The 22,561-nt window shown below is 40.8% G+C and overlaps 7 protein-coding genes across 7 annotated transcripts; 1 reads left to right on the plus strand and 6 right to left on the minus strand. All coding sequences in view use genetic code 12, as the record gives it.

The window, feature by feature from the left end:
• Window positions 1-47: 47 nt before the first annotated feature.
• On the minus strand, window positions 48-3,897 carry MED15 (Med15p). Its single transcript, XM_064916210.1, has one exon. The coding sequence runs from the start codon at window positions 3,566-3,568 to the stop codon at window positions 113-115; it is 3,456 nt and encodes a 1,151-aa protein (XP_064777204.1). The 5' UTR covers window positions 3,569-3,897; the 3' UTR covers window positions 48-112.
• A 1,278-nt stretch (window positions 3,898-5,175) lies between these two features.
• On the minus strand, window positions 5,176-8,259 carry DIP2 (snoRNA-binding rRNA-processing protein). Its single transcript, XM_064916211.1, has one exon. It carries the CDS (start codon window positions 8,224-8,226, stop codon window positions 5,296-5,298), a length of 2,931 nt encoding a protein of 976 aa, XP_064777205.1. The 5' UTR covers window positions 8,227-8,259; the 3' UTR covers window positions 5,176-5,295.
• A 100-nt stretch (window positions 8,260-8,359) lies between these two features.
• On the minus strand, window positions 8,360-10,763 carry PLB5 (Plb5p). Its single transcript, XM_064915670.1, has one exon. The coding sequence runs from the start codon at window positions 10,525-10,527 to the stop codon at window positions 8,437-8,439; it is 2,091 nt and encodes a 696-aa protein (XP_064777206.1). The 5' UTR covers window positions 10,528-10,763; the 3' UTR covers window positions 8,360-8,436.
• A 29-nt stretch (window positions 10,764-10,792) lies between these two features.
• On the minus strand, window positions 10,793-12,406 carry RJT20DRAFT_13677 (uncharacterized protein). The gene has a single exon (XM_064918504.1). It carries the CDS (start codon window positions 12,046-12,048, stop codon window positions 11,059-11,061), a length of 990 nt encoding a protein of 329 aa, XP_064777207.1. The 5' UTR covers window positions 12,049-12,406; the 3' UTR covers window positions 10,793-11,058.
• On the minus strand, window positions 12,281-15,626 carry CCR4 (CCR4-NOT core exoribonuclease subunit). The gene has a single exon (XM_064918493.1). The coding sequence runs from the start codon at window positions 15,234-15,236 to the stop codon at window positions 12,765-12,767; it is 2,472 nt and encodes an 823-aa protein (XP_064777208.1). The 5' UTR covers window positions 15,237-15,626; the 3' UTR covers window positions 12,281-12,764.
• A 390-nt stretch (window positions 15,627-16,016) lies between these two features.
• Window positions 16,017-17,102, minus strand: RJT20DRAFT_132304 (glucose-repressible alcohol dehydrogenase transcriptional effector; the record flags this gene model as incomplete). The annotated part of the gene is made up of 1 exon (XM_064918128.1): window positions 16,017-17,102. One exon carries the CDS (start codon window positions 17,100-17,102, stop codon window positions 16,017-16,019), a length of 1,086 nt encoding a protein of 361 aa, XP_064777209.1.
• Window positions 17,103-17,824: 722 nt separating this feature from the next.
• MLT1 (Mlt1p) lies at window positions 17,825-22,543 on the plus strand (the record flags this gene model as incomplete). The annotated part of the gene is made up of 1 exon (XM_064921289.1): window positions 17,825-22,543. One exon carries the CDS (start codon window positions 17,825-17,827, stop codon window positions 22,541-22,543), a length of 4,719 nt encoding a protein of 1,572 aa, XP_064777210.1.
• Window positions 22,544-22,561: the final 18 nt, after the last annotated feature.

The raw sequence follows: 22,561 nt of genomic DNA on the forward strand, positions 1-22,561 counted from the left end.
ACTCAGGACAAATGTTCCAGTTATTGTTGCATGGTTTATGTTTTTGGGGGGGGGGGGGGGGGGGGGGGTGGTTGTCTATAGTCAGCGGCAACAATGATTGATGGAAATTACCTTATTGAATGCTGGAAATCACAAATTGCTTCCAATCGTCGAAAGAAACAGGCTCGTAAACATATTTGTAATCGGATGCCTCTGTTTTAGGTTTCTTCTCGTTAAATAAGTTATCAAATTCATCGGCCTCTTCACGATCTCTCTTAATTCCTCCATTTGCCTCTGTACCCGTTGTTGACGTGTTCGTAGGATTCCTTCTTTCTGCCTCGTCAATAGCCAATTTGGTACAGCTTTCAATAATATCATTCGATACCATCTCTCGAATACTTTCGACTTGTCTAAAAGCCGAAGTAATAGCGTTGGGCCTAATTTCACACGACCATTCTCCCCGGTGGAGAGCAGGCGATAACGGTGATTTGGCAGCGGGCTTACCGTTAAACAAAGTTGGAGTCCTTGGAAGGCCAGTATCCTTAACGTCAGCAAAAGACTCATCTATTTCTAGAAGATTGGCCAAAGAGGCGTAAAAGAACTTTTCAGGATCAGAATTAGATAAATCTCTTCTCTTGGCCAGTTTAGAGTCGTCTTTGGTATTAATGAAGATATCTGCATCAGTCGTGGCAACAGCAGTTGACGTAGGAGTGCTTTTAACTGGATAATTAGGCGATTGACCAGTTGGAGTGTTCTTGTTGCTGTGAGTTGGAACATGGGGAGTGGGTATGCTATTAGGTGTTTTGATAGAAGTGGCCAATGCGCCTGGTGTTGGGGCAGTACCGGCAGGTGTAGTACTAGCACCGCTTACAGAGCCTTTAGCAGAACCTTTCCTTCTGTTAACTACAGGAGCTGGTTTCTTGGCCTGTTGCGGTGTTGCCTTTGGCGTTGGTTTAGTTACCGTGACCGGCGTTTGTACTGATTGAGTAGACATCAATGGTGAAGCATTATTTGGCATCATAGGGCTACTGTTGATAACTCCTCTCTGTTGGTTAGACTGAACTTGTGCTGGAGGTCCAACATTTGGCCAGTTGTTAGCAGGACCAAGACCACCTTGCAGTTGTGGTGGTGGTTGGGGCTGTTGTGCGGGAGTCTGCTGGAATGGTGCAGCGCGGTTACCACCTTGGGGAGCTACTTGCTGACCAGCTTGTTGAGCTTGTTGCTTTTGCATTTGCTGTTTCCTTTGTGCAAATTGCTGCTTTACGTATTCAAAGTACCTCTCATACTGAGAACGCAACTTCTCAATTAAGTCTGGAGCTGCCAAGTAAATACCTCTATGAAGATTGTCCATAATATTCTTAGTCATGTACTTCATCTGAATCAATCTCTTAGTTCCATCAGCATTCCTACTGAGAATGAAGAAATAGCTTATTATGCTATCCACATTTGCATACTGCTGTGATATTTTCATCATCGCTTCACGCACAGTACTCTTATCTTCTGTAGATAGTAAAGCTGAAACATCTTTCAACGCTACATTATCTTTGGACACCTCGTCTATCAATTGCTTCAACTTCACTTTCATTTCATCCGTCAATTGAGGCAAAAAGGAGGAAGCAGCGACTGGGCCATTTGGTCTCTGTTGACCTGGTGCGTTGCCCGCAACAGGTGGACGAGCATTTGTATTTGCATTAGCTGCATTTGCAGAATTGGCAAAAGAAGTGTTAGTACTCATTTGAGCACCAGGAACTCCCCTCTGCATCAAAGGCGACGATAAGGTATTCATCAGTGCTTCTTGTTTCAACATAGGAGTTTGGTTGACGCCCATTAATGGCAGGTGTTGTGGTATTTGCGGAGTAACTTGTGCTGGAACCTGTGCAGGTGGCTGCTGTTGAGGTATCTGCTGCTTTAACTGAGCCTGCTGTTGCTGTTGCATTCTGTTCTGGGGAACATTGCCAAAGTTTCCGGCGCTATTAGCACCGTTTGCAGCGGGGTTCAAGGCTCCAGGTGCTGTATTATTTTTCAAAGAAGCTGGATCATTCTGCTGCTTCCACAAGATGGTCTTCTGATGTTGGATGAAACGTCTAATAAAAGATTCTTTCTGCGCTTGGTCTAGATCGTTAGGGATGGTATTGTTTGCACGTAAACGTGTCAACAAGTTCATTGCTGCCTGCGAGTGCTTCATGAGATCTTGTGGAGTAATTGGGAAATCTGGGACCTTTAGTTGGTTTCCCTGCTGGTTTCCCTGTTGCTGCTGTTGCTGGACTGGAGCTTGAAGCTGTTGTTGAGGAATGGGTTGGTGGTGTTGCAATGGCGACAGTTGTGGAGGTTGTTGCAGAGCTCCTGGCATCAGATTTTGCTGTTGTAACAACTGGGCTGCTGCATTTTGTCCGGCAATATTCCTTTGCTGTTGTGCTTGTTGTTGTGCCTGAGCTTGTGCTTGCTGTTGTGCCTGCTGTTGTGCCTGTTGTTGTGCCTGCTGTTGAGCTTGTTGCTGCTGGGCTTGTACTTGAGCTTGCTGTTGTCTCTGGAGGAGTTGTTGTTTCTGTTGTGGAGTCAAATTGTTCATATTGAAGTTACCCATGTTTCCCATAAGATTAGCATTATTTGCATTGTTTATATTGACATTATTGTTTACAGCGTTGTTTCCCATCTGCCTCGTCTGAGCAATCTGGTTTGGCTGGCCATTCTGTGCCTGTGCAGCCTGGCCAAGACGTTGTTGATTTTGCATTTGTAATTTCTGCTGTTGTTGTTGGCGGTACACTAGCTGAATATGTGCACTATTTAACTCCTTTATCAATGGTAACAAACTGTGTGGAATAAGTTTTTTCTGCAAGCATTCAAACACTTGATTCCAGGTGTTCACTCCTGGAGGAAGATTGGGTATTTTTGCAAGTAAATGTGCTGGAATTGGTATACTTCTGACAATGCTTTGCATTTGGTTTAATGTATTAGCATTTGCATTGTTTCCTATGTTATTATTATTACCTTGATTTGCCTGTTGATTCTGCTGCTGAAGGTTAAGTTGTTGTTGTTGTGCAGCTTGTCTCTGTTGTGGTGGTGGTTGCTGAGGCTGGTTGGGCTGTTGACCCATATTATTTCTCATCTGCGCCTGAATTTGAGCGGCCGATTGCTGTCTGGCTTGGGCCTGCTGCTGGAGAAAGTTCATATTTTGAGTGTTCAAATTGGTATTGGCATTGTTTGTGTTATTGTTCTGGTTCTGGTTATTCTGGCGTACGCCACCCATCTGCTGGTTAGCAGGGGTTTGTTGTTGCTGTTGTTGTTGTTGTTGTTGTTGATTTGGTCTCTGTTGATTTTGTCCCATTCCGCTGGCAGCACCACGCATGCTTTGTCTGAGCTGTTCAACCTTTTGCTTGATGAGTCTAAGGTATTCGTCCCTACTTTGGGATCTCTCGAACGTGAACTTTTCAAACTCTTGTGCTATATTGCCTGCTCTTTGAGGGTCAAAGTTTGCTCCTTGAATTTCTCTCAATGTGTTTGTAAGAAACGTCACCACCTTCTGGCGTTCTCCTACGGCGTAAATGCCATGCCAGGCATTCATACCCTGCTGGGGTTGTTGCATATTCATGGGGTCTGGAGTTGCTGTTCAAAACCTATTTTTGGTATGCTAGATAACTATCGAATCCGGACTCAGCGTGTGACTAGCAAGAAGTGGGGGGACACGATAGGCTGACGAGCAACAAACTACGCGACAGAACGATGATGCTTTTCCTAGAGCAAAGTCTCTGTGGTGGATCTGCCGTACAAGAGAACAGGTCTGCCGAAGAACAGATATTGCCAGTACTGATGACTTCTTCTGGAAACAAGAGCGTTACAAATCAAATAAAATTTACTTCGGGGTAGTGTCGGAATGACGCTCCAAATTTTTTCAGGTGTCACCACAGTTAACTGGTGATAGAAGCGAGCGCGAGAGAGGATGGAGACGGGAGACGGACCACTGGGACTGGGTGAAGGCAACAGACAGTGAAGGGAGACAGGAGTGCGGTAATATAGGATTAGAGAGCAATTAGTAGTGTACTTGCAGGGTTGTGTAGCTCGTAGAGTACTGCCGTGAGTGGTGGGTTGACAACGGGTGTATTCTTGGTCAGTGTAGAAGATGGGGTCACTAAGCGTATGTTAGGTGATAGGTAGTGAGAGTAGTGGTTAGGGCCAAAACTGATAATAGCGGTGGGCTTTAGTGAGACAGGTTGCATAGTAAGCATACTGCGGTGCGGGATGGAAATCTACGGAAACAATGGGCTCCACAAGGCCAATGCGGCGTTGTAGACTGATCTTACAAAGTAAAAAAAGCTACTACAAATCCACAAGAAACCATTTGCCAGCCTCAAGTGGTCGTATATCTAAACCACACAAGAGCAATGGTAGTTTATGGGAGTGCCCGTCTATAGATACTTCTTATAGCCCATTACTGAAAATTAAGGTTCCAGTGAGCATTCCCCTCTCTTTGACATTTGAGACTCGGACTACGTTTTGTGGTAAAACTGGGGGCACATTAGATAAGGGCCTTTGTATCAGATTTCAAGGAATGCCGCTATTTGTGGGTTCATGCCTGAAGGGAACGGGGTATTGTGTTGATTGACGATATCCGTTGGTTCCTTCCGCTGCCGTATGGAAAGTTTCTATCCCTCATCTCGAACATCTTGCTGCTGGACTGTTGATATCTTAACAGCCGTGTGCCGTCGGCTGTCCTGTACCATGCCAAATCTAGTTGTACCCAGTTACACTCCTTACAAATGATATCCAGTCCGCTGCAGTTGGATCATACTATTCAATTTCAACACATGCTAAGCCATAACAGAGTATTTTCCTCATGTTTGGGCCTTGCTGTCCTTCCATTTCCTCCACTTGCCAGAGAGATCTTCGACCCAACTTAGTTTTATTTTTCAGCCGTTCTTCGGCTAATCTGAAATTTTCAGTGGGGGAGAAATTGCGACCAGACTGTGATATAGTGAGTTATGTGGCATGAGAGAATGGATGATGTGATCTCCAGGAGGAAGGTTGGATTCTCGGGGTATAGAGAACTTGGCTTATGAAGAGGTTGCTATAATCTAATTGGCAAACAGTATTTTTTATGCCTATACTAAATGAGCCTTTAGGCAATCTATTTATCTTTGCTATTTTGCAGCCGTACCACCGCAAGGTAGTCTGGTAATTGAACATAGTCTGGTTAAGTCATGGACCACCACTCTCCTGGACCACCACTCTCCTGGACCACCACTCTCATGGACCACCACTTACTACAACAATTTACACTCAATTCCGATATGATATGCTATTATGCTATGTACATAAACTCTATATGGTGGTGAACGATCTCTTGACCGCCTTTTTATCTTCGTACTCCCTTTGTTCGGCTTCATCTATAAATTCAGTTTCGTGGGTTAATTTCCACTGCTGTTTAGCAAATTTTAAACCTTGAGTATTAACTCCTAATTGTGTACACGTCTTTTGCAACTCCCCTCTCAATTGCTCCTTGACAGATAATAACTGGTTCTTTATCTTTGGATCCTTTTGACTGATCAACTCCCTAGCGTTTGACTTAATAACGAAAAATAATATTTTGCAAATGAGCGACATGTTGACAACATTGGATTTAATATGGTTCTTACTAGTCCAGATTTCGATGAATTTCAACAATCGAAGCGAATAAGAGAATGGAAGAACCAACAATGCATCATCCAATTGTGCTGACTTTATTTTGGAGATAATACTTAGGACATACTCTTGTCCATTCATATTGTATGCTAATAAAATCGAGTTTGGTGTTGGTTTAGCAGGTGGAGGACCTACAGACTTGCTATTGTAGTTTTTGAGAAGTATATTATACTCCTCCATTGCTTCAACGTCTTCAATACCAATGTCCAAAGCTTCCATCAATTTTTCACCTGCCTTCAATGTTTCCATCGTTTGTCTACTGACCTTTGTTACTTCGTCGGATTCATCCTCCTCGTTATCATCCCCGCGTGGTTGTGCTGGATCATCTTCCAATGAATCTAACAAGGTATTCTCGTACAATTCATCCATCTCCTTTTCTCTCTCTTCCTCTAAGAAAACTTGATCGTCTGTGGCCAGCCATAATCTGATAGAATGATCATGAGAAGTAGAAACCATGAATAAACCATTGCTGCTAACACTTAAACACCACACTTCAGATTGATGGGCCAGCAATTTTTGAATACATTCAAATTTGTCACCGTCCCAATATTTGATTAAACCATCTTTACCTGAAGAGAAGAAATTATGGGTCTCTCCAATAAAGCTGACATTCATAATGGAATCCTGGTGCCCGAAGATGGAACGATGACAATCACCAAAGTCCAATCCCCAAATCTTAATGTTTTTATCTGCTGAAGAAGTGATGATTAACTTAGAGTCAAAAGAGATATCAATGGATAAGACTGGCAATTTGTGTCCGTATAAAGTGAGGAATAATTTTAATGTATCGAAGAAAACAACTTGAACATTGTTATTCAATAAGGAAATTGCCAAATATTTAGCGTCTGGAGAGATTTTGACACACAAGACGTCTTCATTCAACTCCAAGGTCTGAGTATGCACTAATTTCAATTTCGAAGTGATAGCATTAGTGGCTGGAACCACTTCCTCTTCCACTTTAAAATTCCAGAACCTCACAGATTTATCATTACCTCCTGTTACTAAAGTCTTTCCATCTGGTGTTAAATCCAAGGACCATATAGCAGATCCATTGTCTTCCTCCTTATTACCACTGATCATAGAAGAGCCGGAGTCGTGTGCTTTCTCAACTCTGTCAACTAAAGAGGAAGTAGCAAGATCGTACAATTCCAAATCACCGTTTTTGAAACCCACTACAACCAAGGTTCCTCCTGGTAAGAATTTACAACACAAGGCGTAACCGCCTTCTAATGTGAATGTACGAATAACATTGGTGGTTTTTATGTTCCAAATTTTTAATTCTCCATTTGATGCAGTGGCTAACAATTTGCTGTCGGGTGAAATATCCATGGCTCTAATATCAGTCCTGTGACCCAATAAGTCAATCGAATGCTGCTTGACGGAATATAAGTCGGATGGTGTTGCCTTTTTGAACAGTTCTGGGACTGGAATGTTGTGGTACTCTATGCTGTTGTTAGTTAAAGAAATCAATAAGTCTAATTTCTTGTTTGATTTTGCCACCCAAGTACATGATTTTATTTTCGACATTGTTCTAAGTGTTGTGAATGGAGTGATCATCATGCTGATTTCGGATTCTCTCAATGATTGCAATATTTCCTCATCCTCGAAACCTTTTTCTTTGAGTCTCTTTGTTCTCTTTGAGATACCTTTCTTGATTTCGTCGGCAGATCTAACACGGAATAATTCAACAGTTCTATCAGCGTTTTGCAAGTAAAATAACTCCACTGGAGAAGAAGATTGCTTGATGGTTTTGAACAGGATCTCGTTACATCTAGATTTACTCTGCTTTTCAAACATACCACGCTCTTGAACCTTTTCAGTATCTGGCTTAGAGAGATCTAATTCCCATACTTTGACTTGATCCTTGTTACCACTGGTAATGGCTAAACTTTGGTCTTTATTTATACCCAATGACCAACATTCGTTGCTATGGGCTAAATGGGTTTCAATGCACTGCTGCGATTTTAATTCCCACAACTTTATTAAACCATCCTTAGATACACTTAACAAGTAATCTTCCATTTCATCGCTAACTTCCGTAGATTGGTGCTCAGAGAGGAATGAAAGACCAGTTATTTGACTCTTATGTCCCTTCAATTTGAATAAACCTTCTTCTCCTACTAAATCCCACAAAATTATGCTGGAGTCGGAAGACCCAGATACTAATCTAGTACCGCTGCTATCAAATTTGATAAGACTAATGGCGGACTTGTGACCCAGGAAGTTGATAATCACCAGTCCTGAGGTAAGATCCCATAATTTAATGACTCCATCAGCATGACCGGCTGCAAGAATATTAGTGGTCTCATGGTGTGCTAAATATGTGACTGGGGAGGGAGGTTGTGAGGTAGGAGCATTGGAAGCACCAGGGGTTAATCCATCTCGTAATCTTTGAAGAATTTCTCCCGTTTTAATATCCCATACTAAGATCTCTTCTAAACCTGATGAGATGGCACGCCCATTTGACTTAGTAGATTGAGAGTCTGAAGGCGAAAGCCACAAAATATTTGATTGTGAAGCTATCACACCAAAGCACTTCTCCTGGTCGTAACGATCGTAAGATTTGACCATTTTCTACTGTCTTTTCAAAGTGTATTGCTTATTATACATTTATCATCTACAACCATTAAAACGAAGAGTTCCAATTTTTTTTCAATGCTCTTCTTTGATCGCGATGCTTGAAAAGTCACGTGCGCGCTCACGTTTTTTAGTTGCAAAAAATGTGTCTAATTTTGTATACTACTAAATAAATACGTGGGATATACAGTCTTCTATGAAGAATCATGCTAATAGAGCCATACCAGCGGCTATACTGAGAAGGGGCAAAAGTGACCATCCGTTCTGCAGTCTTTCTCCACCACTATGTTTCGTGGTCGTACTGCTCGACGAAGTCTCCGATGAAGCAGAGCTAGTCTGTGAATTCGTTTCCGCTTCTTGGGTAGCATCAAGAACTGAATTGAGATTAGCATTGGAGCTGGCAGCCTGCTCAATTCCACCCTTCCAACAGTACCTATCAAAGCACATCTTGCACTCATCGGACTGCTCAATTCCGAGTCTTTCTTGAGATCTACGAATGATAGCACATCCGACACATGTGGGCCACTGGCTATCTTCTGAAAAGTTTCCTCTTGACGAGACCTCAAATCCGTTCTGAATGAGCCCCAAGAATTCGTCATCGTCATACGACATCTTGAATGTGGAGGTGTTAGAATTAAAGGAATATCTGCGGTTATGAAATTGCACAACCAATGGAATATCTGTCTCGTTCAAGCCTTCGACGCCATGGTAATCGATTAATGAAGTTAAATTTGCTGCGTCGCATCCAAAGAAAACCGGCTTTTCGTTCAACTTCTGCTTTAAATAATCTTTAACGTCTGGAACAAATGGGAAAGGTGATCCTTTTCCCTGATCTGCAAATTGACGTAAATATGTTGAAACAATCGATGTTCCGTTAGGCCATTGCTTGTCTGTGTCAGCAGAATTGTCAAAGGCAAATATAACATCGAGGTCACGAGCCTTTTGAATCAAAGGATAAAAGGGTACGTTCTGTGAATCCTCGCCTCCATCGACTAAGAAAAGTGTATCATTCACTACAATCTTTTGAACTGAGGCGGTATCCACGCCATAAAAAGGGTTTGGGGAATAGGCAGCAATGTCATCGTGATTGTAACTTAAATGGCCAAGAATGGTATTAAGAACCGTTTTAATGGCAGCATTCAAATCGGTTGTTCCTAAGCGCAAAATAAATTGATTAAACAATGAAGATGATGTTCCCATGATGAATCCCGCATTATCGAAATTGGCTATGCAACTTTCAGAATTATTTGGATTTCCATTATCTAGGTATGAGCCAATATATTTGACATCACTAAAACTGTTCAACGAAGGGTCCCATGATCCTAGTTCGTAAGGGTTAATTTCAAAGACGGTGGAGTTTTCATTAATGATAAAGGTTCCAGGAGTTCTACCGTTTGCCACGACAATTGGAAACGGCATTTCATAGTTCTTAAAACTTGACAATTCCCTTATGCTAGACCAAGTAATATTTTCTCCCGAATCGTCATCGGGGAAGAATTGATGGGAGAGGGCTCTACCCCAAATATCTGTGATAGAAGTATCGAATCCAGCATCAAACTTAGCCAGAATTGACAGTTCTATATTGTAATAGTATTGCACCGTTTTGACTACATTAATTCCACTTGGATTAAAGATGGAATCTTGTAAGTTCCAGATATCAATATTTCCTTTCAAGATATCAGCTATGGAAATCCAGTCGTTGAGCACCACCAGCCCAACCAACCAGTTGCCTCCTGATAATCCAGTTAGGTATGTCGCACTTTGTAATAAGCCTCCTAAACCATCTTCGATAGATCCATCGTAGCGGTCGTCTAGGGATAAGAGTTCCCCAGCACCACATAACATAGCTCTGTAACCCCCTCCGCTGAATGCAAGGCCGATTGTGATGTTGTGCTCTGATGAATAGTCAGTAATAAACTTCTCTGCATCGAAGTCCGAAAGCTGTGCTGTCAGGTTCAAGAATTTAATGAGCTCCTTGTTAGTAATCTCTTGTCTCTTTGAAATGTATTCTGACTCCTCATTAGAGATATTTTTGGCTTCTCTTACAAGTGGAGTATCTGGGCATTTTGTTGGATATGGAGCATAAAGCTCTGCTCCCTCGGCTGTAGCTGACGACGAAGCAGACTCCGAACTGCTGTCCGAGGCAGAGCTCGAAGTGGAATTACTAGAGTCCGAACTGGACCCGTTGCTGTCCCAGGGCCACGAAAACGCTCTCACAGGAGCTATTGTTATTAAAAATACTATTAGGATGGTCTGCCACCCAATATTTGCATTGTCGATGTATTTTAACCTCATCGTTGGCTATTTCTATGGCTAAAGAAAGTAAATGCTACTTTGACGTATTTTTAAGATGTGGTATGACGATGGGACCTCAGTAGTCGGTGATCCTTTTGGGGTGTTGACGTAATTTTTTCAGCCTCTTTCCCCGATGGAATTTAGCGAGATAAAGAAATACCCGGCTCCAATAGAGTGGTATGCTTTCATATTTAAGTGAAAAGTTTTCCAAATTGTGAATTGTAAACACGAAGTGACCATCGAAAGCTGTTTTAGGAGAACTCGGTTGGAAATTCCCGTTTTTCACCATTGTTGCTTGTGGCAGCAACTATCAATGTTAGTTAAGGACATCGGCGATTTCTTCTTTCGCATTTGGGGGGATTACGGGGGGTTCGAGATGCGCATGGCTTAATGGCTTCTATTAATAACCGGTTATATGGCCAGAAAAGGCATGAAACATATGCCATTCTAGGTTATTCTAGGTTAATTCTAGGTTATCTATTCATCTATATGGTTAAAGTCTAATTTATACGTATAAATACCGAGCTGCTCTTATAGCTTTCTGGTGGCTTTCACTACGATTGGAATCATTCCTCCAGTAGAAATAGTGAAATGTCTGTGTTCCAATGCAATGATAAAGCATCTAATAGTACCCGCGTGCGAGGTGGTAGAAATGAAGGTGTGATCTTCAACTTTGGTCCGATCCACGGTGGAGTCGGACGCTAAATCCTCGTCAAAAAGGTTCTGCAAGAAACTGTTGACTCTAAAGGTTTGCTCCACCATAGTCTCTCTATGGTCCGACGTGAATAACTCATCATCCTCAGTAAAATCCGGAGGGATCACAAACCCATACTGGCCGAATCTCTCTTCAATGACAGTCTTGGTTGACCTCTTGTCGCATAAGTTTACACCAATGGTCTCTCTTATGGACTCCGTAACAACTGGTTTTAAGCTTCTTGGCTTAATGTCATCCCACGTGTTGACCAATGTGCGACTGGATCTTTGTAAGGGTGAAACATAGAACTTGCTTGGGATTGGGGCACCAATGCTAATCTCTCTCTTCCATGCCTCGTTATTCTCTGTGGATTGGGAGTATCCTAACTCGGTCAAGTTAGGATCTGGTGCCCATACAAGCTCTCCATCAGTCTTCAATGAATGCCACTTTCTCTTCCATTCATCTAAACCATACTTGTTGACACACACATTATGGTAGCCCTGGCCGTGTCTGGCAAAGAAAATGAGCTTGTAAACTTCGTTATTCTTGGCAGACTTGTTCAAGCTATTTAACTCATCAATTATTTCCGCCCATGGCTTCTCTTTACCAAAGCCTTCTAAAGCATAGTTAAATTTCAGATCATCAGTCTTTGGGTCAGATTGCTTGAAAAAGCCATTCACCACCTCAAATGACCATGGGAACAAGTACTTACCCTCGGCGTCCTTTTCGTCTTTCACCTTGTTAAATTGTTCGCGGTATGCCACTTCGGACTCAATGTCTCCATGAGCATCATCATAATCGTTCTCAGTAGGTATTAAGAGGGACATCGCTTGTTTTGCTTTTGCTTGGCTAAATAATATAATTTTGAGATTAAATCATTTCTCTACGGCTACTACTAATTTATATCTTCTACGATATCTACATGTTATGGGGGATACGTGTCTGAATCGAAGATGACTATTCATTACATTGTGAAATATCTAACGGTCAAAATCTCGGACACTCGCACCCCAATATTTCGGCGAAGAGTGAAGACTTTCGCCGTAATATGCGGTAGATTGTAACACGTTAGTTTTCGGGAATAATGTAGGCTTATTTGAATCCAGAGGCGAATTGTTATGACTGTATTTGTGTTTCTTGACTAAATAGGAAAAAAATAGGAGATTATCCAATAGCTACGTCTTCTTTAAAAATGTTGGAGCTACAACAGGTGATGACCTCGCAAAAAGATCTAGAACGGCATAGAACGGCAATTAACTTATAATGACTAACTGTAAAACAAAATTCGTAAGAGCAAGATATAGAAATGTATGATTGAAGGACAACAGGCGTTAACGGTACAGTAAAGCAACAACGAAACAAAAAAGTCAAACAACTAAATATAAATATTCGTGAACAGATAGGAAGTGAAACATGTCGTTACATGTTTCTTCCGAGTAATAATGGCTATTACTAATAATATACAATGGAGTAGAAACTCCAGAATTCATTTATCGTAATTCAAAACCCTCTATATCTTGGAGTGGGATGCAAGAGAGACATATTAAGTCTTTCTAGATGGTCCAGTCTTAAAATCTGGCTTGAAGTCTGGCTTCTTCGATCCGCCTTTCTTCACCTGGAACTTGGTAACAAGAGCAATATGATCCGAGGGGAAGTGAGCATCTGGGAAACCTATGCAGTGGCTAAGATATTCTTCATCGATTCTTCCTAATAAGCCCTTGACTTGTAAGGTCGATGTAGAATACCAAATGTAGTCAATTGTATTTGTGAAAATAGGTACAAAATTGGTGAATGGTAATTCACCAATGTTATCGTAGGAGGACTTCAATTTAAAAACGTTGCGGAATCCTTCCTCAGTAAATTTACCGTAGTCTCTGCCTTCTAAGTCAAAGTGTTTGGACACTGTTCCAGTGGAGAATAATTGGTACACAGCACTGTCCCTAACAGAATTGAAATCACCACAGATTATTAAAGATGAATTTTTGATTTCATCAACAGAACTGCTGTGATGGAACTTCTTCATTATTCCTTGTAACTCCTCCAATAAAATACCCACTTGCAAAGCCTTGACATCATTGAATGCCGGATCCCAGTGCAAATGTGTGTTCACAAGGACTATTTTCTCGCCGGAATCAATATGCTGGAAGAAAGTGATTAAGGCAACGTTATCCTTATTCATGAATCTGTTAAACAAATCCTTAGTCTTCTTATACTTATCCGAACCCATGCATACACTGTTGTATTCAAAGTTTTGCTTTTGAAGCAATGTGAACTTGTTGGCTTTGTAAAATGTAGCACATCCGTCAACTTTCTTGGCATCTCCTTCGGTCATAGTCTTTGATCTAGTCTTGTTAAAAAAAATACATTTGTATCCGTTTTCAGTCATAAGAGGGACCCAGAAATCGTGATATGTTTTAGTTTCCACTTCTTGCAAGCAAATAATATCGCAACTAAAGCTAAGGATTTCCTCTTTCAACTTGTTTCTTCTATATTCCCAGTCAAGAGCCCAAGATGGAGTGTACTTATACATCTTTGAAGGTGCGTAATGTTGACATAAAGTATTATAAGACATCATAGTAAAGGTATCTGGAGAGGATGATTCATTACTGTATGCTTCCGGATTCGTCTGTGGATCGATAACTTCTCCATCGTCTTCCAAAAGTAGCCATGGCCTAGGAACTGGAGTTCTTATTGGTGGACGTACATCTCTCAAATGTGCTACAAGTTGCTTTGTGCCCTTTTCTGAAATCAAATTCGCAATGTTTAAGTCCAATGGATTTCCTTCAATACCCAAAAACAATAATTCGATCAAGTTTCCGAAGTCATTTGGAAATGTTTTGATGTTGTTGTCGAATAAATAAAGATATCTTAAATTGAAACACAATCCTAATTCAGGTGGCACCTCGCTGATTCTATTGTGGGATAAATCTAAAGTTCTTAACCCTCTTAACTTGCTTATTATAGGAGGTATGACAGTCAACTTGTTGTTGTTGATGTACAAAGATTCTAAGAAATCATAGTTGAACAACTTTGGAGATAAGTTGACAAGCCCTTGACCACTTAAATCCAATTGGCACCACAACTGTCTTCCATGTGTTTTCTCTCTCATTCTCTGTTCCTCTTGAATGTGGTCATCATCCAAGTCCTGAGCAAGCTTTTTGTTATGCAACAATGCTGAGCTAGGTGTAGGGGAATTAGTAGCCCCCGAATTACCTAACTTTTCTTGCTCTTCCAAGCTTGTTATGACTTGTCTAGTAGCCTCCACCAAACTGACTGCTTTCACTTCATTATATGGATTCTTATTCTTTCTGGAGTTTGAAGCATATTGTCTAGCATAATAATGAGGAATGTTAGCATTTCTTGACAACTGACAGAGCTGCTGCTGATGTTGCCAATAGATCGTGTTTGGATTGTCCACGTTGATAACGCTATGCTTTTGAACTGGAGCCTGCTGTTGTTGAGCCTGTTGTTGTTGAACTTGCTGTTGTTGCTGTTGTTGAGCTTGCTGTTGAATTTGTTGTGCCTGCTGGGCCTGTTGCTGCTGGGCCTGCAAAGCAGCAGCTTGTTGCTGGTTGTAGAACTGCTGCTGATGAGCCTGCTGGAGGTGAGGTGGTTGGCGAGTTATTTGCTGCTGCTGTGGAGGTTGGTACTGTTGTTGTAATTGGGCATGCTGTTGTTGGTTCTGTTGGTATGGCTGCTGCAATTGAGAACCCGTGGACTGACTTTGCTGCGATTGCTGGAACTGAGGGAAGAACTGTTGCTGCAAGTGAGGTGGCTGAGCCCTTTGATAATTGTTGGAATATAAGTTCTGGTTGAGTCCTTCGTTATAGTTGTCGCTCTGTTGACCGAATTGTTGTCCTACGAGTGTGTTGTTAGATGGTTGTTGCTGCTGCTGTTGTTGTTGTTGCTGTGATTGGCCCTGTTGTAATTGCTGCAATAATATTTGCTGCGCTTGCAAGTTAGCCTGAGGCTGGCCCTGAACGGCACCCTGCTGGTACTTGGTATTAACGTTCATAGTTGGCGGCCATATGATAATGCGGTATTAGCTATTGTGGCGAAACAGATGGACGCTCGTTCTTCAATATGAATAAAGCAATATATGACAAGAATTTGAAATCCTTGAGATGGTTTGCATCAATAAGATAATTCGGACGCTTGGAAAGTGCTGTGAAGGCGTGTATTCCAGATATCTCGAATGGAGAATATGGTGGAACACTTTGAATTGAACCCGGTTTGGTAATAGAGCTTGGCGCTATCTTATTACGCTGATATTCAAAAGCCCTGAAATTTCAATCCCACAAACTAACCACCAAGAAAAGAAACTCTGTATATCCTTGGATGCAATTATAACTTTGTTGACGTATTACTTGAGATTTGCTGTTGTCTCTACAACATATAAAGAGTACTTTGAAGGGAAAGTTTTTCTGTCTTTTGGCCAACACGAAAGTCTTGATGTGCGCACGACCATTTTTATGTCCTTCAGATCAGTGAGATAACCTATTACTGCAAAAAGAGGGGGATGATGGGAGACTGAGATGGCAAGAACGGAAAAGGGTTTGTGATATGGGGTGGTTGTAATACCATAGGGACATTGTGATACTGTGGATAGGTCGGAGGTAAGTAAGAGTAGGTGTTAATAAGAAGTTCAAAATAATTTTTTTTATCTACATTGAGTAATTAATCTGTGAATAAATAATGTTTTCTGAGCTTTATGGACTTTTTTTTCCCTATTATTATAAATACCGTAATTATACCGTAATGACTCGTTTGTACTCTGTTCCAATAAATAAAATCCCTATTTGTAACACAACTCAGCCACCAAAGGGATGTGATCGGATGGAAATTCGTTGTTGGGAAAACCAATAACCTTCTCGTTCATACAGTAGGTAGGATCAACCTCACTGAGCATCTTGACAATACTGAACTTGTCATGGCTCACGAACATATGGTCCAAAACGTCAGTAAGAGATTTGGTGAAGCTGGTGAAATTGAGTTTCTTATGGTTGAGGACTTCCTCATATATGTTCATCAAGCAAAATTGGTTTTCAATGGCATTGTTTTTGTTCACCAACTGATTGTTTGTGCCGTAGTCATATCCATTGAATTCGGGCCTACCGCTCAAACTTATTGCATGATGTGGATCTTGATGCGAATCCAAAAGCTTGAATACAAGAGACTCCGAATTCGAGTTCAAGTCGCCCATAAGAATAATGTAGGGGTTCGGAACGTCCACGAACTTTTGTAAAATGTTTAATAACAACTTTGTCTGCATCACCTTGACGTCATTATATTTGGGCGACCAATACAAATGCGTGGTTGCGACATAGACGTCTTTCCCTGATATTCTATCGTAGAGCTTTAATATAATGGCAACCGTATTTCTCAGTACTACCCTAGTAATCAAGTCCTGTGTCATCTCAAAGTCAGCTGCGTTAGTTTTCAAGTAGTCTCCAAAATTGATCTTCTTGCAGTCCAACACATCAAATCTGGCAGTGTTTACAAATATACCAACACCATCAATAAAATCAGTGGGACGTCCTGCCCAATACTCTGGTAAGGACTTCTTCATGTAGAAACTAGCATACTTGCTGCTGGGGAAATTCATTGACCAGTAGGAATCATATATTGAGCATTCCATTTCCTGGAAGCACATGATATCACATTGAAATTGCTGGATCGTTTTATTTATCAACGGGAACCGGTAATCAGTCCAATTGAGATAACTTTGATCCAAGTAGCCGAAGACCTGGTTCCACATGTAATGTCTCAGTAATAAGTTGTAGGACATGATGGTGAAGCAATCCTCCTTCTTCACGGGACCCACGTTGTTCAACTTGATCCAATGTCTGTATCTGGTTGCGTCGAATTGTGAGCAGTCCATTGTGGTCGAGTGATAACGACTTGTTGGCCTTATGGTGGAGAGGGGTTTTGATGGTAGACACTGCTGTAGCTTGGCCCTTCGAGAGCGAATCATGCTCTCTTATACTCTTTTCTTGTGTCTGGTGCTGATGTCACTGCTTTTTTGCATCCACAGCCAAGATCTTTTCCTTTGAATGATAATTACGATTTCTTTGTACACCCCGGGCTGTCCGTATATACGGTTTTATTGTATTTGATTTCAAATGTTTAGTGTAGTTTCTCTGTGTCTAGATCACTCTTTCGTATATACTGCTTCTTTGATCCAAACTGCACACAACTCTCTCGTAGCTCTATCCCCGTTTCTTGTAGTCATCGTGTATTCGCGTTCCTTCCTCGGGCATGATAATTTTGTTGATAAAGTCATTCGCCTGTCCCTGGTTCCATGCGCCCCTTCTCACCACTAAACCTCTATCTTAACCTTATCGGTTTTCATTTCATTAAGGCGTGTACAGGAAGAGTGGCACCAAGTCGCTAAATTTTTCACCACTATCTTTTCGATGGGGCCGTACGTAACCGCTCTGGGAATTAAGAGTCATTGTGGCGACGTAAAACTCGCGTAGTATAGAGGATAGTGAAATTCGAAGCTATTTATATCAGGCACAAGCCAAGTGGAAAGATTTCAGAATACATTACTACCCATTGAAGAACGAGTGATAGCCTATAAGTCAAAAAATGCTACCCAACATGGAAACGCTCTCGTTGTGGTTGGCCCAAAAGCTGCAACCGCTATCGGCGCTTCACCATTACAATTCGCTTTTCACGCCTTACTCCAACGAGTCAACTGCTGATTTCCATATCTTCAAGAAAAATCCTGATTGGACATCGCCATTGTACTCTCGTCACGGAAACTCGTTGAACCCGGCCTTTGTACAACAAATCAGTTTGTACATTGGCTATTTCTTTGCTGCGTTCCTTGCCCTTCAGCTCATCGAGACTATAGCTGCCACTTCAAAGAAATTGACCAAGTCTTATCTTTCTAAGTCATTGTCGTATAAGGTGATCTTAACCACTGTTCAGGTGGTCTTATTTCTCGTCCTTTATGCTCAATCGTCTGCGTTCAACTTGCTCGTACATGTCGGTACCCTTGTTCTTTTGGTATTACCATTGCAAGTGCTTGCCCCTAGAAAGTGGGGTGCATCCCTCTCTTCTATTTTATTATTTTGGTTAGCAAACATCGCTATCTCATTTGTGGTCTCCGTTCAAGACTATTTTTCAAAGCATAAGATCTACAGTATTAACGCTTGGGGTTCCGTTCTTGAGGTTTTGATTTTGGTGGGTAATGTGCTGCAATTTGTCCTCGAAACCGCGTATTACGAACCATTGTTCGAACAGGATACTGATAAGCCAGTCGAAATTAATATCTTGTCATATTTGACATACTTCTGGGTTCAACCACTCATATTCAAAGCCTACCGTACGGATGAGCTTTCGAAAGAAGATATTCCAAGAAGGAGTGATGAATTATTCTGTGATGCTACTTATCTGAAGTTGAATTCCGAATGGGAGAGGCAAAAGGATATCTCAGCTAAGTTGAGCAAATCATGGCCTAAGTTCATAAGAAAGCCGTCACTCTTGATTTCGATTTTCCGTTCATTTGTGTATTATTTATTCACTACTTTTCTTCTTGATGTCACTGAAACAGTATTGAATTTCACTCAGCCTTTCGTGCTCCTTAATTTAATCTTATTCTTTCAAGAGTCTAATTATGGTGAACAGAAACCACCGGCCATCATAGGCTATTCTTTAGCTTTTTTGATGTATGCCGTTGCGTGTACGAGATTTTTCACTTTCAACCAAGCCTTTGAATTCCAATACAGAACATTGTTCTCAGTGCAAACTTCATTAACATCCATCATCTACACCAAAGCTTTGAATTTATCACCAGAAGCCAGAAAAAACAAGTCAACAGGTGACATTATTAACCACATCACTGTGGATATTGACAGTATCAAGTACTTTTTCATGGGCTTGCAAGATTTCATAACTGCACCAATGAAGGTAGTCATCTGTTTGGTATCTTTGCATAGTATCTTAGGAAATGCTACGTGGGCTGGTTTACTTTCTATCGTTTTCATTATGCCGTTCACTGGTATACTTATTTCCTATTTCACTACATTCTATACTGACTTATTGAAGTTTAAGGACGAGAGAACAACCTTAACAAATGACATCTTAACATCCATTAAAAATATCAAGCTCTACTCATGGGAAACTCCAATGTTGAAGAAATTAATCCATATCAGAGATGATAAGGAGTTAAATGTTATTAGAAAATTGGGAACTCTCAATGCTGGAATGATGTTTATTTGGAATTGTATTCCATTCTTCATTAGTTGTTCCGTTTACGGATTTTTTGCCTTTCACTATAACATTCCTTTGACTCCAGAAATTGTCTTCCCTTCATTAGCACTTTTCGATCTTCTCTCGGAGCCTCTTTTCCTGTTACCTAATTTGATTTCTCTGTCCGTTCAAGCGAAGGTTTCTTTGGGTAGAATTTCAGATTTCCTTTTGCTTGATGAGCTTGACGTGGAAAAGTCAGGTGTATATGAACACGAAATTGACTCCCAGCTGGAGAATTCGAAAGCAATTGACTTGAAAAATGTGACTTTATTGTGGTCTACCAAGGAAGTTAGTGAATACAGGGACGAGGAAACTGAAATAGAAGACAGCAAGAGTAATATTGCCTTGAATGATATTACATTTTCTGCTGAAAGTGGGAAATTAACATGTGTCGTTGGAAAGGTTGGCAGTGGAAAATCAACTTTAATTCGTTCTATACTAGGAGAAATTCCTATTTCCATTCCTGCTTACTCCGATGTAGATGAAAATAAAAGACCCTCTGTCAAGATATATGGCTCAATTGCTTATTGCCCTCAATCTCCTTGGATTTTGAACGCAACAGTAAAGGAAAATATCTTGTTCGGCTATAAATACAATGCTGAAATTTACAACAAGACTATAGAGGCTTGTGAGTTGACTACTGATTTTTTGACCTTACCAGATGGTGACAAAACTGTCGTTGGAGAAAAGGGTATTTCTTTGAGTGGTGGTCAGAAGGCTAGAATATCACTCGCGAGAGCAGTCTATTCTGGAGCAGACATTTACCTTCTTGATGATATTCTTTCGGCTGTAGACGCTCATGTTGGTAAAAGAATCATCAAAAACGTTTTAGGTAAAGATGGTATTTTAGCATCCAAGACAAAAGTACTTGCTACAAATTCTGTTGCAGTTTTACATGAAGCTAGTTCGATTTATTTGTTAAAGGGTAGTACAATTAGCGAAAGTGGTGATTTCGAAACTGTGATGGCCAGAGAATCTGACTTGGCTGAATTAATTAAAGAGTTTGGAAAGAAGAACGAAGAAGATGAAGGAAATGAGACTAAGGCTGGTACTCCTGTGTCTGAGTTAGATGAAGCAGAAGCTACCGAAAGTGAGAATGATATTGTTGACTTCGCACCTGAAGATGCATTAAGAAAAGCAGAGACAACATTACGTCGTGCCAGTGTTGTATCATATTCCCATGACTACGCCGAAGATGAGGCTGACTCCACTTCAATTAGAAAAACCGGAAATACTGTTGAGGAATTCAGTAAAGGTAGAGTGAAGTGGAGTGTATTTTCAACATATTTGAAGGCTTGTAACTATTCTTTCATTATATTCTACCTTGTTCTCTCAACAGCAAGCATTTTGACTTCAGTGGGTGAGAAACTTGTTTTGACTTATTGGTCTGCAAAGAATGTGGAATCAGGAACTACGAATGATCCAGTCTTCTTTTTGCTGTTATATTCTTTCTTTGGAGTTCTCGGAGGATTATTTCTTTTGGTTGGTTCATTTATTGTATGGTCGTACTGTATTGTTAAGGCTTCCTCCTATTTCCATACAAGGTTAGCCACTTCCGTCCTTGCCTCTCCAATGTCCTTCTTTGAAACAACTCCCGTAGGTAGAATTTTGAACAGATTTACAGAAGATATCGCTCTTCTTGATATGCAGCTTCCTTGGACTTTTATTGGATTGGCTCAGTGGCTCGTGCAGGGTGCAATCACCTTTATTGTGATCACTTACAATCTTCCAGCAATGTTTATCGTTTTGACAGTATTGTTCTTTATCTACAACTATGTCCGTATGCTATTCATCCCAGCTACAAGAGACCTTAAAAGAATTGAGAGTGTTTCTAAAAGTCCAGTGCTTGCAACTATTCAAGAATCAATCAATGGGGTTGATACAATTAAAGCGTACAATCAAAGAGATCGTTTCACTTACAGAAGTAGAAGTACTGTTGATGCTTCAATTTCTGCCAGTTCGACTATTCAGTCTATAAACAGATGGTTGTCGATGAGATTGCAATTTATATCCTCGAGTATCCTTTTCTTCTCTTCTATACTTGCTGTTTCTACGTTGTCAACCAAAAACCCACTTAACCCGGCTCTTTTTGGTTTCATCATTTCTTATGCGATGAATATTACCTATATTTTAAATGCAATTGTGAGATACTGGGCTGAAGCAGAATCTCAAGTGGTAGCTGTTGAGAGAATTTTAGAGTACATTAATTTGAAGCCAGAGGCTGCTATGGTAATTGAGGACAAGAGGCCCCTGGAAGATTGGCCCAGCAATGGAAAAATATCTTTCAAAGGTTACTCTGCTAGATATAGAGAAAACTTGGATCTTGTATTGAAAAACATTGATATCTCGATTAACGCAAAGGAGAAAGTTGGTGTCGTTGGAAGAACTGGTGCTGGTAAGTCGTCTTTAACCCTAGCATTGTTCAGAATCATTGAATCTGCTCAAGGCTATATTGAAATTGATGGAATTAATACAAGTGAAATCGGCTTGTATGACTTGAGACACCACTTGACAATAATTCCACAAGATTCAAGTACTTTCAAGGGATCTGTAAGAGAAAATTTGGATCCATTTACTGAATTTTCAGATGATGACTTATGGAGGGTTCTTAAATTAGCACATTTGAAAGAGCATATTGAACAAATGGTAACAGAACCTACCGAGCAAGAGAAAAAAGAAAGCAAAAAGCCAGATGAGCTCCCTACCAAGAGAGGATTGGATGCCAGAATTGAAGAAAGTGGATCGAATCTCTCAGCTGGACAAAAACAGTTACTTTCTCTCGCAAGGGCTTTGCTAAATGATAAGAGTAAAATTCTTGTTTTAGATGAAGCAACTGCAGCTGTCGATGTTCAAACTGATAAAATCATTCAAGAGACAATTAGAACTGAATTCAAGGATAAAACAATTATAACCATTGCTCATAGATTGAACACGATTATGGACAGTGATAGGGTCTTGGTCTTGGACAAAGGTGAGGTGAGAGAGTTCGATTCTCCAGAAAAATTGAAGGAAAACACGGATGGTATATTCTACTCCCTTTGTAAGGAAGGCGGTTACTTGTAGTTTTGTTTAGGCGTTAAA

Source organism: Scheffersomyces xylosifermentans (assembly GCF_036884685.1).
Source record: "Scheffersomyces xylosifermentans strain CBS 12540 chromosome Unknown RJT20scaffold_1, whole genome shotgun sequence".
In the NCBI taxonomy this organism is placed as follows: Eukaryota; Fungi; Ascomycota; class Pichiomycetes; order Serinales; family Debaryomycetaceae; genus Scheffersomyces; species Scheffersomyces xylosifermentans.